At 35.0% G+C, this 22,636-nt stretch overlaps 1 protein-coding gene across 11 annotated transcripts in view; it reads left to right on the forward strand.

Moving 5' to 3' along the window:
• The window catches only part of Psi (P-element somatic inhibitor), a 146,531-nt gene that overhangs the window by 104,770 nt on the left and 19,125 nt on the right, over nucleotides 1–22,636 (forward strand). For 8 of the 11 annotated variants that reach the window (XR_014128785.1, XM_081743371.1, XM_081743418.1 and 5 more), the window contains 6 exons: nucleotides 4,863–4,942; nucleotides 8,260–8,348; nucleotides 8,645–8,749; nucleotides 13,510–13,643; nucleotides 15,461–15,628; nucleotides 16,014–16,258. Coding sequence is in view for 10 of the 11 variants with exons in the window: in XM_081743371.1 (XP_081599497.1) it covers nucleotides 4,863–4,942; nucleotides 8,260–8,348; nucleotides 8,645–8,749; nucleotides 13,510–13,643; nucleotides 15,461–15,628; nucleotides 16,014–16,220 (783 nt within the window). In the remaining variant the exon portion in view is untranslated. Of the gene's footprint in view, nucleotides 1–4,862; nucleotides 4,943–8,259; nucleotides 8,349–8,644; nucleotides 8,750–13,509; nucleotides 13,644–15,460; nucleotides 15,629–16,013; nucleotides 16,259–18,891; nucleotides 19,082–22,636 lie in introns of those variants that run through there. The other 3 variants (XM_081743382.1, XM_081743400.1, XM_081743417.1) reach the window with 3 other exon arrangements.

A 22,636-nucleotide genomic window follows, 5' to 3' on the forward strand; every position in this document is an offset into this window, starting at 1 on the left:
GGCACGCCTAGTTGATTTACGTGGACTACGCAAAAATGTCTGCTTCACTTGCTCGACAGTCTCCAGAAACTGCAGGCCTTTCTTGAACCTCCGTCCTGTGTGCTACACAACTGGTAATCATAAAACGGTTGTACCATGCAATGAGTTCTTGATTGTGGTGGCTCTTTGTGGTAACGTGTCCTGGAATTTCGGTGCGCGGTTATAGACGATCGGGATTCGTGAAACCACAAGCAACACTGCTCACGCTCTGAATCCGTATACAACTCCATAATGACAGGGTGGTTTGATTTAAATCAGTCTAATTTAAATCACTTGATTTTTTAAATAAAAATCGTTGATTTAAATCAAATTCCGAAATAATTTAAGGTGAAAATAAGTAAAGTCCCGTTTCTGTTCTGTTATTTTGATTATGGAAGATGATAATCCTAATACAATGAGACTCATGTAAAGTATGTACAGCACACTACGAAAACAAGTGTCATGCAAAAGATGATTAGGGAAAATCCCGTTTTGAACGGGTAACAGGGCAATCCTGTTTTCTTCTCTTCGTAACATAGGGTTTATATTGTAAATCGTTAACTATTCCAACGGGGAAATCACCATCGACATTTAAGACTAAGATTCTTTTGTGTAAGCGTCTATATATTTGTTCCCAGATAATAGGGCGTATTTAGAAGTGTCCTATCCCCCTTTTTTAAGATTTTATAACTTTAGGCAAAATTTATGTATTTCATGCCGCAAGCTAGTTACAATTTCCTTTAAAATATGCCCCTGCCAAATATCAGTAACTTTTGTGGAGAAAAATGTCACTGATAAGCGTTGCTGTACTTTTTCCTTAATGCGTAACTTTTTAAATTATATCACCTATTTTTAGGTGATAGGATAACATATTCATTATTCAATTTAAAAAGTACCAATAAAGCTTTTTACTTCGTTTTTTTTTTTTTTTTTTTTTTTTTTTTTTTTTTTTTTTTTTTTCAGGACTGAAGGCATTATAGAGCATGTTACATATGCTTTCACGCCTCTCTACGTCGAGGCATAGAATGTGAGGACGTCATAATTTAATTTTTTTTTTTGTGCCTATTTTTATTATTTTTTGGCGAGCCTACATTTTGCACTCAGAAGACTGAAATTCTGCACATTCGTTCAGTGCACCCTTAGTATTTTTCAGATTATTTCAAATCTCTGCGTGAAAACAGGGGGGTCCAGAGAGGAAAAAAAAAAAGTTTCTTTGCGATTTTCCCGCCTAAGATGCAGACATACATGAGTGGTACCATCTGAAAGGCTGTTTTATTCTGAAGAGAATGATGTACGAACCATGATGTTATGATAAATAGGGATGTCTCAGGAAACTGTTACCTGAGATCCTGTTTTATACGGGAATCTTGGGTATTTGGGAATATTATTTTTCGCGGGCTTACTTTTGCATCTAGAAGTTTGAAATTTTGAACACTCATTCACTGCACCCCTTAGTATTTTTCAGATTTGTTTCAGAATTTTGCCTTTAAACAGAGGCGGTACAGAGGGGTAAATATTAAAAAAGGGAATATTTCTTAACAGAAAATCTTTTTTTTTTTTTTCCAGCCCCAGATAGCCTACACGATGGAGACATTTGAATGGCACCGTTTGAAACTGGTTTTATTCTAAAGAGAATAATGCACAAATCATGATTCTAGGATAAATAGGGATGTCTGAGGAAATCTTTATCTTACATCCGTGTCATCTGGGGTATTTTGGGGATGTTCTTAGCTCATTGTTAAATATTTTTCCCGCCTTTACTATTCAACATAGAAGCTTGAAATTTTGTACACACCCTTAGTATTTCCCAGTTGATTTTGAGATCTTTGCGTTAACACAAGGGAGTCCAGAGGGGATCAAAATTTAAAAAAAAAAATCAGAAAATCCCGACTTGTCTCAAAATTTTCCGCTTCAGGGACATGATAGGGAAAATATGAATGTTTCCGTTTTAAAGGCTGTTCTATTCTGAAGAGAATGAAGTATGAACCATGATCCTAGGATAAATAGGGATGATGCTTGACTGAATGTCTATAATTTACCAAAAAAAGTCATAATTTAAAATTAAGAAACATTGTTTGGGATTGATATAGGTTAACGATTGGGGATTAATTCGTAATGCTTTTTCTTCAGTTCGCGACTTGTATTATACGAGGAGAAAGATTTGATTTAAATCAAAAAAGATTTTTTAAAAAAAATCATTTTTTTCCCACCCTGATAATGACTGATGCAATACTAGGGAAAATACTCTCGCCTCCAGTGCTAGCGTCTGAAACTAACTAGAAAAGATGTGCGACAATAAACTTGAAGATACACCGTATTCATAGAGATATGACATTACTGTTACAAATAGTTTATTCAGTCAATGCTTACTTTTGTGTAACTAATTTATAGACACGTGATACTAATTAACATCAATACTTAAGACCAGTAGTACCTAAGTTGTAAAGTATAATAATCATTTGGTGAAAGCTTTGAGTATTTTGGGATCATTTGCAGGTCACTTAATGGAAATTTAAAAGCTTCCTTACATTACTGTCCTCAGTTTCTCTCAAGTTTGACTCAAGAATTGCTGTCTAATATCATCTATCAGTTGCAACCTTCACCTTCACTTATATATATTATTCTCGTTCATTCTCCAAATCGGCTAACATCGGCTGATTGATTTTACGCTCTACCCACAGAGTTCCTTTCTCTCCTCCTTGCTTTTAGTAGTTTTTTATAGTTACTTCATAGTATCCACTTTTGTACTTTTTACAATGCAAACACACTTTCGAGCTTTTCCGTAATTTTTTTTAACAAGCATCAAAGGGATCATATAGACCCTTTTTTAACAAAATTCTTAATTCAGGTTATTAACTGTCTAATTGTTTATTTTTGTTATTTAGGTTTTCGTTCAGTTATTTCGTATTAGAATATTTGTAGAATTTCATTATTTTTGTTACGTAATTATGAATATGTGTACTATTTTAGTGTTTTTAACAGCATGACGGTACGTTTACAAATTTTTCATTGCCTGCTACCCAATATAGGATGAAGGATAACTCCAAGTAATAGTTTCTGGGTAAAGCGTTTTATAATGTTTAAACATTATACTTTCTTCATTCATAAAACAAATGTGTATTTCTGACACTTTGAACAAACTAAATGCTTTTCTGTCTTTGAATACGATCTTAAAGTGGATGAACTGACGTTTCTTTCGCTTTATTGTTAGCTGCAGTCCAGACACTGCGTGTCTTATTCCCGTCCTGTTTTGATTCCCTTACTTTTGGATAAAATTCCATCCCTAACGTCAAAAGAAATTCAGATAACTTACTCAGAGTAACTACCTTGTAAAGTACAAATTTATTTATAGTTGTTAAATCCGTTGTTCTATGGTATGAGTAAAAATTGTGGTCCCCAGTTCATTGATCAGAAAGCTTTTAATTCTAGTCTTTCATTTCTAAGGCACTCCTCATTGAGCTCAAAGCTCTGTTAACTTCTTTGTGCCTCATCACACATTCGTCTAGTATAAGAAAGGAGGCACTTGAAAGTATATCGTGAATATTTCGAATAGCGCGTGGAACTAGACCCAGAGACTTAGGTAACGCGTTCTGATATTTACCTCTTCCGCGCACATTTGCGTAAGAAATTGGTTCAACATAAAAGCAGTCTGCTGCCTTGTAGTATGTTTTCCGCTTTTACTTTCTGTTACGGTTTCTTTATTACTACAGAAGTTAGTAGGTTCTTCATAATTGAAAGAAAACTCTTCCTTTGATAATATATTAAAGTCTTTGCCGTAGTTGTTTGATTAATCGTTAATTGATTAATTCTTCGTCATTCTCCCTTTCTATCTGTGCTTCGACCATAAGATTTCTGACGTGAATGATATTTCAGTATTCATATTTGACCTGGAAGTTTTGAAGAAAGAAAAAAAAAACACCATCAAATAACGCGGTACACTAAATTTTGAGATAGGAGAATTACGGGGTGTTATCTAAAACTCTTCAAATTTCAAAATTTGTATACAGTGGATATCAACTTAATTATATTTGCGAGGGGTAAACATGCTTCTAGGGGGGGAGGAAACTAATTAACGAAAAGAAAATCTACAAATATATGAAAAGTAACCATTCTTGAAATAAAGAAATGTCATGATATTCAGTGGCAGTACATTCAAAACTTGGTGAAATATGGGAAACTCATTTCCCAAAGGGTTCAAAATGACCATGTTGATGCTTCGTATTAACAATCTACGAAACAGATTTTGTTGTTTAAAGGTTTCATTTGTTATTACCTGTTTACATTTTAGTTATCGTTAATAATGCTACGTAAATATTTAAAGCTAATTGCTTTTCTAATTTTTCTTCTGCTGTTCAATTATGCATTTGGTTTTAAGTTCCTTTTGTGTCATTGGTTCGTCCATTTCATATCAGTCTTCCTATTACCATATCAAAATAGTTGACTCAAAATCCTTTTTTTAATCTACGTATTCTTTCTTTATTCGATGAACTCATATTACTCCAACCAATAATGCTTCTTCCCCTGTCGTATTCTCGCCTTAAAAAATGTAGACTAGGAATTTTACATTACTTTTCTACTTGGTTTAATAAAACTTCTAAGTACGTGATTAAAATTGTTTTGAGAGATAATCATTGGTAAGTATAGAGTATAGCTGAAGTTCATGTTTTGACAATCAAGTACATTTTTTTTTCCTTCGAAGAGTGCTTATTATAAAACATAGTCTAATTTTCAAAAGGAAAATATGAAACTGATATTTGTCTAGAATGTATGTATGTTCGTAATTTAAGAGATTGTGATTGTAGTGACAAACATGTATGAAAGAACATTCCGCTTAATTGAAGCAGACCGTGTATTTTCAGGCTCAGCCGGGTCCAGCACCACCGCCAACGCAGTATCCCATTGGGCAAGGCCCTGGACCTGGTGGGTAAGTACTGTTATGTTATTTATGTATATATACTAGTATTCGTCAAATCACACAACTGTTGTTTTTTTCGTTATTTCATGCACTCTTTCGAACATTGCCTCCTTGTGTAACAAATACGTAGATACGAATAACATCTACGCTAGAACGAATGAAATCAGGGCTTAGACACGCAAACACATAATCCTTGTGATATTTTGACCTCGTGAAAATAAGGAATGCTCCTTCTTTTGTATACCATTAAAGATACTATCAATTCCTCTCCCTATTTTTTCCCCGTTCGTCATTCTGTCCTCGAGAATTTACAGTTTTGGTGGTTATGCTTCTTTATACTAGTTAGTTGTTTTACTCATGTTTTTAGGAAAGAAGTAGATATATACAGGGAAGGTGACAAACTACTTGGTATAGCGAGAAGGGAAAAAAGAAAAAAAAATCTAAAGTCATGTATGAAGAATAGAAGACATGTAATGGAAACAAGAAAACAAAAATTTAAAGATATAAAAATTATTTGAAGCAGGGAATTTTTATATATATACAGGGGATAACAAAAAAATCTAAACACTTCATACTGGACACGTAAGTTTAGCCCTCCACTGTACAACACGTGTTGCGGTTGCCGATCGTTTTTTGTTTTCTGTGTCATGTGGACCTTGCTCTTCCGTCAGCAGTAACCCTTTCACCTGTGAGTGTCGTGATGTGAAAGTGGTGCGGTAAAATGGGCGACCTGACACTTCCAAAGAGGCATAATCGTTGGTGCCCGTCTGGTTGGAGCTTTAGTGGCAACAGTGGCGAACATTGTGGGGGGGGGTATCGAAAGGCACTGTCTGATGTCACGAGGGCATACACAATTCATGGGCAAACGACATCTGCAAAGCACAACAGTGGTCGAAAGACAATCCTGTCAGATAGGGACCGGAGGGCATTAAAGCGGATTGTAGCAGCTAGAAGGACCATCACTGCAATGAAAATTACGTATGAACTCAATTCCGGCCTACAGAACCCGGTTTCATCGAAAACAGTGCGACGGGAACTTCATAAAATGAAAATTCATGGCAGGACCGCTATCGCCAAACCCTTTGTCACAGCAGTAAATGCGAAGAGGTATATCGAGTCTTTCAAGGACCACAAGGCGTGGTTGACTCACGAGCAGTGGAAACACGTAATGTGGTCCGATAAATCAACCTTCACCTTGTTTCCAACAACCGATCATGTTTACGTATGGAGAACACCGTCGCATGCCTATGATACAGACTGTCTGCTCCCAACTCCTGTTCGGTTTTATGCGGTACGTCTCTCTTTACGTTTCCACTTCACTATCACATCAGACACAGTGGACCTAGGGATGTTTAGGAGTATGGAAATCTCGCGTACAGACTTGACACAAGTAACACCCAATCACCTGATCACGTTCGAATTCCGTGAGCTCCGCGGAGCGCCCCATTCTGCTTTCTTACGATGTGTAATGACTACTGAGGTCGCTAATAATGAGTACTTGGCAGTAGGTGGCAGCACAATGCACCTAATATGAAAAACGTATGTTTTTGTTGGTGTCCATATATATATATATATATATATATATATATATATATATATATATATATATCAGCGTTTCCCAACCGGTGTGCCGCGGCACACTGGTGTGCCGCGAAGAAATCGAAACTAAATTATTAATTCTATAGCAATCAAATTGCAAGGCATAGGGAAAAATGTATATTTGAATTTAACATTAACATGAACCTCTACTATGAATCTACAATTTTGAGTTTCACACTGTTACTTTTCTGTACATTTTTAATGTTGAAAATAGTATATGTTATCATTGTTATGACCATTATTGCTTCTTTATTGTTGCAGACTATTTCGTAACTTGAAATTTTAAAATACATTCAGTCCTTTTGACAAAATAAACATGCATACAAATTACGTACATTTGTGTTTTAAAAGTAAAAGAGATTTATTTGTTCATTCGTTATTTAGTGATCTTCCTTCTTAGTGAAAGGTTGGATACAGTTTTCAAGAAAAAGTGTATTTTTAAAAGCCTTGGTTCCAAGGGCGCCCATCAGGGGGGGGGGGCAAGATGGGGCGCTCGCCTCCCTAGAGGAAATCGTACTTCAGAATACCGAAAATCCAATAGAATTTTTACATTAGTTACAGCAAAATTTGAAACTGTTCTTGAAACGTCGCTTATACTTGTCCCCCTTGGGAACCACAACATGGGCGCCCTTGCTTAGTCCCATATCTTATTGCAGTTGTTTTCTATTTTTAAATTAGAATGAAAAAAATAAACATAATGATTTACCACGGGGGGAAATCACTGATCGAGCTTTCTTCTCTGTGAGAAGGAGATCAGTAATCAAAGAAAAAAATACCACTATATTTTATATTTACAAATAATAATAATAATAATAATAATAGCTATATGAGTGTGCCGCGAGAATTCAAGTTACACCTGTAGTGTGCCGCAAGTTGAAAAAGGTTGGGAAACGCTGATATATATATATAACGACAGGTGAGAGATTGGTAAGCATACTAAAAGAAATGCAAAAACAACAGTTTGTGCTTATTCATTTCAATCCAATATGTTGGAAGGAATTCTGGAGAGCAGAAAGAGGAACAAACATTAGTAATCATTTCCGGATGGTGTAACAAACATTTCTGGATTATTTCTGTCTTTAGAAAGGACAGCCGGACAAAACACAGCTTTGGTCTTGAAACGTTACTGTAGTTCTATGTTTTCCAGGTCGAATTTTGATTTCTCAAGTCGAATTTCTCATTAACAAGTTTTGTAATTTAGTAGCTTTAATATGCTGTCAAGTCCTGCTGGGTAACATAACAGATGCATTAGTAGTAATTATTAGCACAAGTTGGTTGCTATTAATTTTTACGTCTAGAAATACCTGAAATGTTACTTGCACTCAAGAAGTTTATAGTTTATACTTATCATTAGTTTTATTACTATACTATATAATTTATCATTACTTTTCACCGACTTTGCGGGCAATTTTTTAAAACAAAGCAAACAATTAGCTTAAACTGTAGCTACAGTGTATACCCCACATTGAAGAGTTCAAATTTCAAAGAATTGAGTGAGTCATAAACCTTAAACTATACAAATGCTGTTTTTCTGTAATATCTGAAAGAAATAGCAGCATACTTGGACGTGTAGGGAAAGAGCTCAGGATAGCATAACCTAGCCGATTGTAGATTCACGGGATTTTTTTTAAGTACCTAAAATAATTTCTAGAGTTGGAAATGGACAGGGCAAAACCGGAATTAGTGTATTGAATGAATTATTTCAACGAAATTTCTTTCTTTAACAGCCAACAGCCACCTCCGCAGCATTATGCTCCTCAGGGATGGGGTAATGCATATCAACATTGGCAAAACCAGGGACATCCTAATGATCCAAGTAAGATAATACAGATTTCCTTTTGTTTTCTTTAAGTAAGTTTTCTTTAAACTAGTTTCGCTTAGTAAGCAGGTAAGGTGGAATCAGTTCTGAAGTAATAAAAGTAACAAAGAAATGCATTGGTGACCAGTATTCATTCGAATAATTATCAACTACTTTCAATATTCATAATCATTTTTTAAAGAATTCTTCGAATCATAAATTAATTAAAACACAGTTAAAGCATTGATAATATAACTAATAATGTGGAGCTGTTATTCAGGAGCCTTTCATTTCTTGTTACTCTTATTCGAAAGCAAAGCAGGTTGGTGGTCCAGGAGCCCCAGGACCGTACTATCCCTCATATACAGCTCAACCAGGGATGCAGCCGTGGCCTGGTCCACAAGGTAACATACAGTCTGGTAAGGAGTTATTTTTAATTAATAAATACGTGTAAATTAGTATGTAAACAGGTTGTGTACGTATGTTACGTGTATATAGCATGAAAACAGTACTGCAGTTTTGTCATTTTAGAGTGAGGGGAACTACTAACTTCAGATAATAAATAGCGTAGTCTAGAATACTAATTTTATCCATAACAAATACTTCTAGTTTTTCGCTGCATTATCAGGTCAATGTTGATAGTTCTGATCGATTTATTATGAAAAGGGGGAATAAAATTCTTAAACTTTCCATGGTTGCTCTGTTACCTTTTGATCTCATAGAACAGCTTTGATGTATAGGTGTAGAATTGGTTGCACATAATTCTGTTTTAAATTTGATTTAAACTACTTATTGAACAAAACTACAAGTTTATTGTAAAAATTATTAACATATAACAGTTTCGCCAAGTATCCATTTTGGCTTCATCAGATACTATCCAGATAGTGTCTGATGAAACCAAAGTGGATATTTTTTTTTCGTACATCATATTTGTAATGTAATGTAATGATAAAAGGTTAATGTAAGAAACGAAAATGTTCCCGTCAATTTCTGTTAATGTAATTCCTGTCATGTAGATTCATTGATTTACATAGTAATTCATAATTATATTACAAAGTGTGGGAAATGAGCTGTCGTAATTACAAAGTATGGGTAATGAGCTTGCTCTATTCACCCATCTTTAGTCAATAGATGTATTACAGAACACTTATCTGGGACTTCAAGTAGTATAGTGAGGAGAATTGTACAGAATGAGGTGACCATCGACCAATGATACTAGGATCGACGCTACTGTAAAGATAACTTAATTTTGCTTCGAGTGCTCATACCTACTCTGCACGTTTTCCGAACAGATTCCGAAAAGCAATAGTGGCGGTAGATGGTAACCTTTAGGATATTTTGCGAATAGATTTTGAAGCAACTTCCAGTAGATCCAACATTCTTCAGTAAATGTGTGAATGAAATAAGATTTGCTGCTCATAACTTCTGAAACCACCATGACCAAGAGAACAGGATTTTTCTATCAGGGCACAAGAAAATCTGTTATTCGTAGATCACATATTCAACGCTTGATGTTACTTGTTTACAGTCTGGAGACCGAACTGTGCCAGAAAATGAAAGACTAGCAATGTTGAAGTGTTTCAGGGTGCACATTCTGTGATGAGAGGCATTATTTGAAGGAATAATACCAAAGCAGATGAAGTGGATGAAACTGGCATGTTGAGTGGCTGGCACGATTAGTCGTATCGAACCGTACGACTTCTGATGGCGCTGTCGATGAAAAACTAGTTCATTACTAATATCAGAGTACGCAAGAGCATCTGTTAAATGCAATTTCCAAGCAAGAAATACCATCTGGAATATGCCAAACATCTTCCAAGAAACTGTAACTTCGTGCGTTGTATTGCAAAGTTAATGCTTATATTTGTCATGCAGATATTGTGATATTTGTGGCTACCTCTTAATAAAAACTTCCCAGATTTAAATAGTTTGCTCACTTGTTTATCTTAGTAACAAATCAATTACGGCTGTACATATGGAACAATTTGTATTTTACTATAAAATCTTGTCGCACAGTTTGTGGTAGTCGGAATAAATTTTTTATGCTTTCCGTGGTTATTCTTATGTGACTTCCGACCCCATAGAACAGTTTTGATGTAATACTTGTAGGATTTGTTGCATAATTTAGTTGTAAAAACAGACCTAGTTAGTTAAAATAAGTCATAGTTTAAAATTACGTAGGACTCTCACTGTAAACTCTAGGTGCTTCAGACATAACAGAAGTAGTCATAGTTATACATTTTTACTTTGAATGTGTAGACCATTAAATATACTTGGTTATCTCCCATCATTACCCAATCTAAACGATGTTCGAAGCGACTAACGCATGTAAGTTTTAAGCCACACCAGCACCGTTCAAAGTCTATTTCTATTGTGGCACCCAAATATAATCACCAAATTCTTTTTCATTTCTGCAACCCATAACTTGGTTCAAAATCTATAATACTAATACAAGTAACGAGTCTTCCCCACTTTCTAAATCAGCATGCATATTTTGTGGGTGAGTGAGGTAAGAGATTTCTCTTTTTCTCACCAGGTAATGTTTCAGGTGCTTCTGTTTGTGGTTTAAGATGCATTTCTCTCGCATGTAGCGACATTGAGATCTTTCTGTAAAGCACTTGTTCCCCACTTCTGCCAGTTTTTGCAGTCACAGGTACTTTCTGCTGCCTTTTCTGTGGACGCTTACTGAACACACAAGAGGAATATGATCAGTTTTACAGTTGAAACAACTTATCTTCATGTTACAGGACTTGGAATTGGTAGAAAGCATTAAATATATATAGGGCTTTCTTTTCTCATCCATGACTGTCATGAACCTTGAAACAGTTCTGCAGTTAGTTGGTTCATGATGTGTTAAGACGTAAATTATTAGACGTACTGGACATACGTACTTGATCAGGAATTAATTACTACCGGGAAAAGATTCCTTTTGCAAACCTTCCACTAGTATTTGAAAATTTCTTGGGCCAAAATAACCTATCAAGATTTTCACCATTTTGGTAATAAATCTTTCATTATGCCATCTAAACTAGATATTTTAATTCGATGGTTTTCACGTGTGAAATGTAGACTTAAAAGAGATGTTGAGGTACGTAAATGTTAATTTCGTATATTGACGTTTTAATGTTCCGTATATTGACGTAAACAACTGCTGTCATATTTTACATTTATTGGTATTTTGCAGTGTGATAGTGTCTGTGGGGATTGTTTTCTGACATGAAGTTCGTGTAATCCCAAATAGCAGAATTATTTTATGTATCAAATACAAAATGTAACTGCATGCCCGTGGTAGTTGAATTTTCGTGCTATTCCTAATTTTCTCTTGAGAGAGAAGTACTTCATGTAGTAGATATTTGTAAGTTTTCTTAAATGCAGTAATATATTTTGTCTATTTCTGCTGTATGTAGGAAGAAAAAGTAGTAGATTAGTTATCACTGTACGTTATAACAATTTCCATATATAATTTTTGTCGGGAGTGTTTCGAGACCGATAAAATAATTGCGGAAATATTACTTTCACCAATTGATTTCGATACCGTCAGAGTAATCCTCTGGAAATGACACAATTTACCAGTGCTTCTGCAAGCTCTAGTAGCAAGTAGAGAAAACCTAATGTGGGATGCTTCGGAACTAATTTATCGCGAACTCTTGGATAGATGCATTGTTTGTGTACCATCTCCCCATCATTGCACTTCACAATCTTAAATAGAAGAACGTACCACAATCAGGAGAATATGTGGAAAGTTATTTTCTATGGTTATTTTCTGTCGCCAAAAGTTCCTTGACAGCAGTGCCTGGTCTCGCGTTATCATGCAATAGAAATGTCCTGAAGTCTGTAGAGCAGGTAGTCATATTCTAAATCCCTTCGGCGCACATTCGTGGTGCATAATACCTCTGGCGTCGAAGAAAGTAACAGGTTTATTTCTTGATGGTTGACTGAACCTCTAGTGGCGCGGTGCTCTGGTTTGTGGGTTCACCCTCTGCGATTCACAAAACTCTTACGGGTGGAATTCATAATACCACACTTCATCATCGACAGTGATGCACTGCACAAAGGTAGGATCACGTGAGACTCTTTAGGTCTGAAGTCACTAATACTCTGATCGTGAGGGGAACCGTTTAACAGTTCAATTTTCTTTTCCCAGATGGATGTAAAATCCTGTGGCATGTCTTCCTGATATTCATTTCTATGGCTAGCATATGCAAAGACGTATTGGCTCATACGTAGCCCATTCCTTTAATATGCTCCACTCAGTTATCGTAGGATTTGTGGGTGGTTGTTCTATGAGATTCATTCTCCACGTACTCTGCCATTTACAGTACAAGTGCCACCGAAACAATGATGGTCTTGATAATGACAGCTTACCTTAAGCCTGCTGGATAAGGTTTAGATTTACGTGACACTTTAACTCCAGACAAAATATTTATGCTAACACGCTCTTCGGTTCCCACATCCATGCTTTATCCTCATCCAGGTCGCAATACTGCCGCAACAAACACTTTGACTGGATTGGATTTGAGTTTATCATCCCTTTTCAGCAACGATGCTATATGAGCTGTGAACCTAGTTTAACGTGAGATCCGAACAACATGAGCTCCGGCTGGGACTCAGCGAAGAACCTGTTGCTATGTGATCCTGCTGCTAGGCGTAATCTCGCGGAGACTCTAGTGTTTCAGATAAAGCTGCAGGTACCCAAACCATCTGCCTAGATATTGTTTTAAAGTTAATTATAATTATAGCCTCTGTCTCGAAACTTTCCGGACGAACAATGTAGTTTAATATGTGCACATAACAAAATTCTAGTGTTGCTGAAGTGTGCTTGTGATTCGTATCATCATATGAAGGTTTTCTAAGTACGTCAAGATCACAAATTGAGCAAGTAATATTTTGCCGACTTCTTTGAAGATTTGTTAAGAATAATACGCAAAAAAGCAGCTGTAATTGCTTAAGAAAATTTTAAAGATTGAATTATTATTGTCCTTCAGATTATTATTATTTTAAGGTAACAATTAATAACGGACAAAAGAACTTGAACTATACATTCATTAAATATAACAATTTACTTAACTTTAAGGCTTTGTCAGCACAAAAGCAAGGAAAATATCATTACTAATTCTTTGTTACTACTTTGTGTACCTAGTTTCTAGACACAATCAATTTATTATTCATTCGTATTTAGATGCAGGTGGACAAGTTCAGATTAACCCACAGACTGGTCAGCCTGATTATAGTTCACAGTGGGCTGAGTATTACAGATCGTTAGGAATGCATAAAGAAGCGGAAATGATAGAACAGCAAGCAAAAGCCAATAAGGTATGTAAAGTAAAAGTTATGTAAAGTAAGTATTTGTTTATACTAAAGTACTAGGGCTCAGGTTTCCAATCCTCAGGCTGTATTATTGTATGAAGTGTGTATATATATATATATATATATATATATATATATATATATATATATATATATATATATATATATATATATATATATATATATAATTGTGTGTGTGTGTGTGTAATATTGCGAAAATAATACTTCTTGTCGCTACTACGAGGGCCACTATTTATATTTTGAGCCTAACAATGAAAAAACAGTAATTTGTCAGTGAAAATTGATTTATTGCTTTTCGAAATACTCTCCTTATGATCAGTACACTTTTGCATTCGTTCGAGCCGTTTGTCAAAACATTTTTCCCAGTAGTCTTGACACCTCAATATGATTTTTGAACGCATCAACGGCTTTTTCCGCCGACGAAAATCATTGTCCACACAATTTATTCTTGATATTGGAGAACAAGAAGTTATTGGATGCCAAATCAGGGCTGTACGGAGTTCGATTTTTTGTGTTCGAACCCATCAGTTCGATTTTTTTGTGTTCAAATAGTCGGTTGTTAAACGAGATGTGAGCTCGCATTGTCTTGATGAAGAATGACCCGACGGCGCTTGTTTGTTTTCCGTACTAGACCGGAAATAAATAGTTGTGTGCCAATCAGAGTTGACCGTTCTACGTTCCTCTAAAGGCACAGTTGCCACATTACCAGTTTTCCCGAAAAAAAGAAAATAGCCGACCATTTGTTTCGATGTGCTTCGAGCGAGAACAGCTTTTGTTGGATTTGGTTAATCTTGAAACACCCATACAGTCAACTGCTGTTTACGTTCCGGCTCATATGCATGTATCCATGATTCGTCACCACTTGCACTACCATTGTATTTATTGAGCATTTGTGTGCACCAATCGACGCGAGCTTCTATTTGAGTTTGTCAAATTATGTAGGTTCCAACGAAAACAAACCTTTCTCAGTTAAATGATCATGTAATAATTTATATATGCTGATGGAACTAATGCCTAGGGTTGCCTCAATATCTCAGTATGTCACATGACGATCTTGCAGTATTAGGTTTTTTCAAAGCATCAATGTTTTCTTGAATAACTGATTTTGCACGACCTTCGTGAATTTCGTCAGTGAGCGAATGGCGGATACGAGTAAAATCGTTAAACCAGCGTTTCACAGTGGCTAAGGATTGGGCTTCATCGCCAAAGTGGAAATAAGTTGATCGATTCACTCTTGTCTTTATAATCCACGTCGAAAATGCGCAATAAATCATCGCACGAAAATTTTCACTAGTTAATTTCATTTATCTGTTAATACGCAATTTTCAACGTAAACAACACAAATAAAGCTTTTGACAAAACATATGAAGTACGTTATGGTCAACAATGTCAAATGTTTCTATGCAAACAAAAATGGCGCCTAACTATAACCAGTGTTGCCAAGGCTCAAAATATAAATAGTGGCCCTCGTATACTCCCGGGTTCAATTTTAGGTGTATACAATTTTTGGTTTTCAGTATGAGATAATAGGGAAGTTACATGAGTTAATAAATAAGAAAGTTTTAATCTAGAAAGCGATAAATAATAACGCTAGTTTTAACTTTGCCATTTCACAGCTTATAGCTACGTATGGGCTGCAGCGCTGGGGAGTATTATTTTAGTATTGTGAAAATAAAAGAAAAACGCCCTTTAACTGCTTTTGTTTCTGTACGAAGTAGTACATAAGAAAGTTCTATGATTATTTAGTAAAGTAATGCCTGAAAGGTATATTAATACAAATTGATGAAATTCGGTTTTCACAGAGTATGCAACCACAGCAGCCTCAACAACAGATGCAGCAGCCAGGTCCTCAACCAGCTGCTACCCAGAACGGCCAGCCAGATTACAGTGCTCAGTGGGCAGAGTACTACAGATCGATTGGCAAAATAAAGGAGGCTGAAGCAATCGAAGCGCAGATGAAGTCAGGCAAGGTAAGTTTACTCTAACTTACGTACACAGTTTTAAAGTGGATTTAAGAATTTACACATTCGCTTTCTTGTTCGTTTCGTGAAGATATGTTAAAATAATACTAAATGTACAACAGAATAATAATGAATCTGTGATCCAAATTTTCAAGGTAAATTTATATTTTTATTGCCTGTAAATTATTTACTGGAAAGAACAACATAAAATACCAAAATCGGTAGTGGAAAAAACGGAATTGATATCGCGGTTTAAGCATTGTTTAATCATTGAATTTTCGCTTTTTAGTTAGGTACTTACCTATAGATGTACCTTTTTAAAATGCATTAATAAAATATTTTTGTCCGCATATGTTCCAACAATTTTTAGTGCAATTCTATTTTGAATTTTCAGGCCGGACAACAGCCTGCAGGTGGGCAGGCACCGCAGCAACCAGTTGCCCCAGCTGCTGGACAGCAGCAAAGTCAAATGCCAGGACAACCCTATCAACCGTATGGTTATGGAGGTTATTATGGAGGACAGCCTCCTCAGAATCAACCATATAATTATCCTGGTTACGGTGGATATGCTCAGCCACCTCAAGGTCCTGAAAATCAATGAAGTCATCGAATCAAAAGTCATCTCTAAGCTCTTGTATCGTAAGTAACAATAGATAGTTATATATATTTGAGGTATGCGTAGCTAGCTGTATGTTCTAGTCAATGTATTGACTGCTTTGGAAAATAGGCACCATTTAACTTGATGCATACAAATGGTGGAACCTCTTCAATACATGGTAAATTATTTAATAGGTCAGGATTGTAATGTCTTCGTATTCGACAAAATCTGTACGTTTTCCCCTTAGGCACAAAACACATTCAAACTGAATTAGAAGGTAACATCAATGCATCTTTCCTCTTCGTATATTTTTCACTGTTTTGGTCATTTCTTACGTTACTGAAACATAAAACTTTATAAAAAGTGTGGGTTTTATTCAGAATCTATTAGTTTAAAACAATGCAAGCGCAGATCACATATGAATGCAATTTTGCGTTTCTCATGTAGGATGTAATTTTTGAAAGAGGGGCAAGAGTAGCCCATGTTGGTAATGATTTTTAAAGTAATATATGTAATTTGCTAGCAAATTGTTTCGTAGTGCTATTTGAAGTCGTTAAAGTAGTTACGGCATTTAATTAACTATAAATCATAGAAGTTCAGTTCCGTGATTACAGTTTGTAGATAGGAAGAACTTCACTTACTGTATTCCATTCCTGTCGCACTAGTTGGATTTTCGGTCTGTAAAGTGGATTGTCTTAAACACTTAAGCGATTCTAGCCGCTTATTCTTTTTCATTCATTTGTGCCATGAAATCATCAGTGTACACTTACACATCTTACGAGATGCCACCACTGGAACTGGAACAGTTTTTCATACTAATAAAAACAGGTATCACTGAAGGTTGGGTCCATCCAGGAGACTACAAATGTGTGCTACATCATTCTGCGTCCTAAAAATTCTAAGTTCCATTCCTTCATTTTATATTGGTATAAGATTAAGTATTACAGTAAGGTAATAATCATGAAAGTGTCTTCTTGTATGCTGTCTGAAGAATAACATTCTCCGTAAACATAATTTATTCATTGAACAGCAGCAAAATATTTAATCGGACAGTATAACAGTGGGATAGAGAAAGGAATTTATTTTCCGGTTAAGTGAAAAATGTTAATATTACCAATCTCAAGAGCTTAAGATAACTTTTTTTTCAAGCGTAAATTTAATATATAATTCTGAAAAGAGAGCTATTGATATAATTCGCATTCGCAATAACGTTCGGTTCCACTGGAGGCTCAGCCTAAATAGATAAACCCGAATAATCACACAACAATTTTCAATACATTGCATATTCTGACTGTGACACTAAAGGATATTTATTCTTTGGTATCCTTTCCCAATTTGAATTCAGACTTGACATTTTCAGTGGCTAGTTCGAATCAGCAAAGGAAATGTGGACGTTCGAAACATGTCCAAGTGTATATTTGAGTGAAACTAGAAACTAATGAAAATAATAATTTTGAAACACTTTTTTTTTTTTCGTCTTCTGTGTGAAAATATTTTCTCTAATGCACATAGGTATATATTTCAATTTAATTTCATTTATTATTAGATTGTGAGATATAGTTTAAGAACATTAGATATAAGAAAAACGTGTACTTGAATGAGGATACTGGACCCTTCTGATAGAATTCATCAATTAGGGAAACTGAAGAAGCTGTGTTAAAAGTTGATATGATTCAATGGTACAAAGATTTGAGTAATTTAGACAGCTAACCTTAGTTTCATTTCACGTATTAACCCTTTGCAACCAGGCCGATTTTCAGCAAGAGGCGCATAGCACTAACCACATAAAGCAATAATCATAGTTCACAAAATGGAACATGCAGAATATTTATTATGCGCATTCAGTGATTTTTCCCTCCCTTCTGAGTGTAGCAGAAACTGAAATTTCCAAATATTTTAAAATTTAAAGAAATAGATCTCTGCCTCGGCCGTGGAAATATTTACGCATGGCGCACAGGAAACTTTCGTTTGAATGTTTAAAAAACAGTAACGATATTGTGGTACCTCGACGTTTCCTGTGCTGCGCCTTCGAGGATTTCCTCTTCAATTTCAATTTTTAGCCCCCAGCTAAAACCATATTTTTACTCATATATACAATATTGGGGGGAAAAATTCATTCACAAACTTTTTCCTTACTGTTAAACACTCCTCCAAATAATGCTCGTTATAAAGTAGCTGTTTTCGTAAGTGCCGATATGAAAAATTAGGGGGCTTGAGGTCATTATCCCTTTCCACGGGACAAGATACTAAGACAACTTTTCAACTTTGCCTCATAAGCAAACATAGAGAGCTCAGGTTGCGGTAAATGGAAATAAAGGAATAGTTAGATGTGTGATGGTTGGTTTGAAACAAGCTGATCTTAATCAGAAGCGGATTTAGTCATCTTGCTGCCTTAGACAGTTGTAAGCTTGAGTCGCTCTCTCTGTTGAGCAGAATAACAAGTTTTGTCTATTTTTCTTAAGTGTTCTTTCACTAGTTCTCCCTATTTCATGCACGCTAAAACAAACCACTGACAGCTCATCACAATGTAGTTGCAAAGTGATGTAGAAGATTCAAACATTTAATTTGTTCTCACTACAAAATTATCCAAGTTTCAAATTGACACAATCAATATTATTTACAAAAGAAAATAAATAAATAAAAATTATAATAATAAAACTTAATCCTCTTTCAGGGAGCCTAAGCAACACAAATAATTGCAATAACATTATTTTATCATAGTCATTCGGAGAAAGAAACAAGGAAGTCGTTATAACTTGACAAGTTTCCTCCTGCCAATAAAAATTCTGGAAGAAAGATGCTAGTTGTTACGGAGCACTTGCTGTTCAAATAACCTGTAGTATATAATAAAGATGATTAAAACTACCGTCAAAATGAAAATGCATTGAGTATTTATTTTCTAAACTGTAGTCAGAATTGTTTCGTAGAAATACTAACACGAAAACTATAGCGATGGAAGTTGTAAGAGGGGAGGAGGAAGGCTTAGTCTCCCAGCATTAAAGTTTTCGTGTGAATCCCCAGGATCCGTCAGCTATTTCCCTTATAAAGTAGCCAATAAAGAAAGAATAATTTTTTGTATTTATATTGGAAGAAAAACGAATTTTCGATAATTGGACTGCAGGCTGGTATGATAGAGCAATCTAAAGCATTAAACTTGTGATTCGAAGACCTGTTTGTCGCGGGTTTAAATCCCGCACAGGACATGTATGTTATGTTACAAAATTACTTCAAAAACTAGATGCTAACAGTGTTCTAGGCCTATTTGCGTATTCTGTTGATGAGGTGCGGTCGTTAGTTTTCTACATCAGATCATGGGAATTTATTGAACACCACTGTGCGACCGCAAATAAATTGGTAGCAGAGAACTTTCGGGTTAAGGAATAGACAAGTGATAGAATAGAGGAACAAGGTGAATTATAATCAGAACTCATTTGTTAAAATTATATAGTTAAACACGTCAGTTGAAAGGAGGAGAAAAAAGTAGTAGTAGGGATTAAATCACTTTAATGCACAAGTGGAGATCCTTAGTGAGTTCGTGAACATGTTATCTTTCTAGCATAGATTGCGTGACCAGATATACTGATTTCCGCAGTAAGTACTGTTTTTCAAAGAGCTGTCCTGTGTGTTGCGAAGACTCCTAGAAAATCGAGACATGTCCTGTGTTATTGGCAATATTTTATTGTTTCATTCTTTATTCATAACATTTTAAATCACAGGCACTCTTTTACTGAATGATGAACTGTTGTGTTTTTTTAACACTCTTCAAAAGATTAGGGAAGGAGAACAATCAACAAACCATTGATTTGTAATACATTGTTTTTAGTGACAATGAGAAGGACTTGAGATATCGGTAAGGTAGAAAAGGTTTTTTTCAACTTAACGACAGTGGTGCTAGCCATTTAAAAGTTCCCTCATTTCTAAAAATAATCCTACGCTCCGAAAATCGATTTTAAAAAGTGTCTTGAGCCGTACACGAAAATTCACTGTGCGTTCACAGAAACAAACCACCCGAGTTGTGTTGAATTATTTCAATACTTTTGTTCAGTACTTAAATAAATAAAATAATTTTAAAAAACGAATGATAAACTTTATAATTGAAAAAAAAAATGATGAACTTAACTAAAATAAGGACATGCGTATTGCGGACTCTGTAAACTATCATACTATTATATTTGTGTCCCACTTTTCGCTTGTCAAAATCTGGTCACCCTATTCTAGCAGATTTTGCATAACTAATGATTACTATGGGACATATGTTTCAATACACTCCCAAAACAATTACTTTCATGATTATTTAGCTAATTGTAATAAATACAAAAATTATGGAGCGTTTCATCAATTTTCGTTAAATAAAAAAAGTTTTCGTTGGTCTAATCGTTAACGCAGTTGTCAATTTTCATCGTAAAGATAAGTTCATAGTACATCCATATCATGAGAGCATAATTAGAGATTTAAAAATCTCTTAGTGACACGTAAAAATTGATTGGATATTAACTGCAGAAGAGAAGAGGAAGAAGCAAGAATGTAAAATAAAAGTGTAAAATTGTTTCAAACGATGTGTGTTGATTTTTCCTAACTTTTGACCGTCTAGATTCTGGCCAAAATTAGTGACCCGTCAAGTACTTTTTTTTTTCCTTCCAGACAGACTGCGTAAATATATATATAGAAGTCTTAAATCACTCTTTAAACGTTGGACTTAGTAGAATGGATTTTGACATAAGTTAAATTAGACATAAACAACCCTCAGTTCATTCCTTTGGGAATAGAGAGGTAAACCAATTCAAAACAAATGTTGGAAACGATTGAACACTGTAATATCAATTTAAATGAATTTCAAAACATGGCTTCCAACATTTGCTTCTTAAATTTTGGAAGCTATGAATACAGCATTTTCTTTGTCAGTTCGGAAATCAAATCAAAAAATTGATTGATTGCAAGATATTTCTGTATCTGTTTCTCTACGAAGTAAATCACAATAGTAAACTGAAGGATCAGTTCACCGTAGAGGAAGAAAAGTATAAAACTAAATTTCGGAAAGTTTCATTAATCAATTTTCAAGTCTGTTAACTTTTAATACTCACGTAATCATACAGATTTTAGAACATGATATGAATAAGAAAGAATTAGTTTTCTTATGAAGCAAATGCTATTAGATTGTTTTTAATATAGGTCGATTTTTTAAAAATACATAAATCCAAGTTTGACATATCCAATTTAACCTTACGACTTTTGATATAATCTAGTATGAAAATCAGTATTTCTACGAATATTTCTTCTAATTGCTTCAGCGCAAATTTTCTGAGTGCTTCAGTGTTTACACTGCGAGTAAATTCCTGGCTTGACAGCTACCGAAGGAAGGACAGTGACTAAAGGAAAGTTTCGAGTAATGGATAGACAGCACGTCAACTTCTTTTGTCGTTATTTTCTAATCTTCGTGTCAGGGTTGGCTGGTTTAAACCAGCTTTTTTCCTTTTTTTTTTCTCAAAAAAAAAAAAAAAAAAGGTTTAAACCAAAAAACGAAAAATGTTCGTAAAAGTGTAAGTGTTCGTAAACTCTTAATGAACACACATTTGTGTTATCACGTTTCACTCCCGTATATTATTCGTAGTATATTCAGACCTAAATTCACCATTCCTTACTCAGAGATTATACTACAAAAGCAACTTTTTTAAAAAAATAAGTTTGTTTCTGTGTGATTTTTTTATAGTTTATTATTATGTAATTGGAATCAAAGAAAAGTTCTAAATATTATGCAAATTGTCTTATTTCTTTAACTTGGACTAGCAAGTCATAGTGAACTAACTTGGACTAAATTAGTTCTTCTGTACTCTGCAGTATTTTGAAATTGTACATATGTAATTCTGTATAATGGTTTCACTTGTGCAACTGTTCATCTTTTAGTCCTTCTGAAATAACTCTTGACAATTATATTAACAAGTATGTAAAGATCAGTACAACGTGTTTTTGAATCAAGAGTCCTTCGTGTGTCGGCAGACGTATCGCATTTAGTCCCGGTTTCGAGTTTAAATGGAGGACAATTTCTCTCGGATGCAAGCCGAGAAGCGGTTTGGGTTTAAGGTTACCAACTGGCCGATTTTCCACCGGCTTGGCCTGAAAGTTTGCTGTTATTTTGATCGAGGCCGGTGACCGGTACAAACTTCTTACCAGGCCCTTTGTGATCAGTTTTTTTCAAATTTGTCTCTAGTTCGAAGGAATTTCATCTAATTCGAAGTATAGATTTAAAAGGTAACTTCCATTCTGTAAATCCAAAACTGCCACCTTTTACCATCTATCAACAATTAATATATTTTGTTCATCAGTTTAGATAATTTTAAAGAAATGACAAAGACTGTATCAAGGAAAATCTTAAATTTACTTCTAAGGAATTTTATACATTTATTGAGAGTGAAGGACTTCTT

This window comes from Thermobia domestica, chromosome 2, assembly GCF_964235325.1.
Source record: "Thermobia domestica chromosome 2, izTheDome1.hap1.1, whole genome shotgun sequence".
Lineage (NCBI taxonomy): Eukaryota > Metazoa > Arthropoda > Insecta > Zygentoma > Lepismatidae > Thermobia > Thermobia domestica.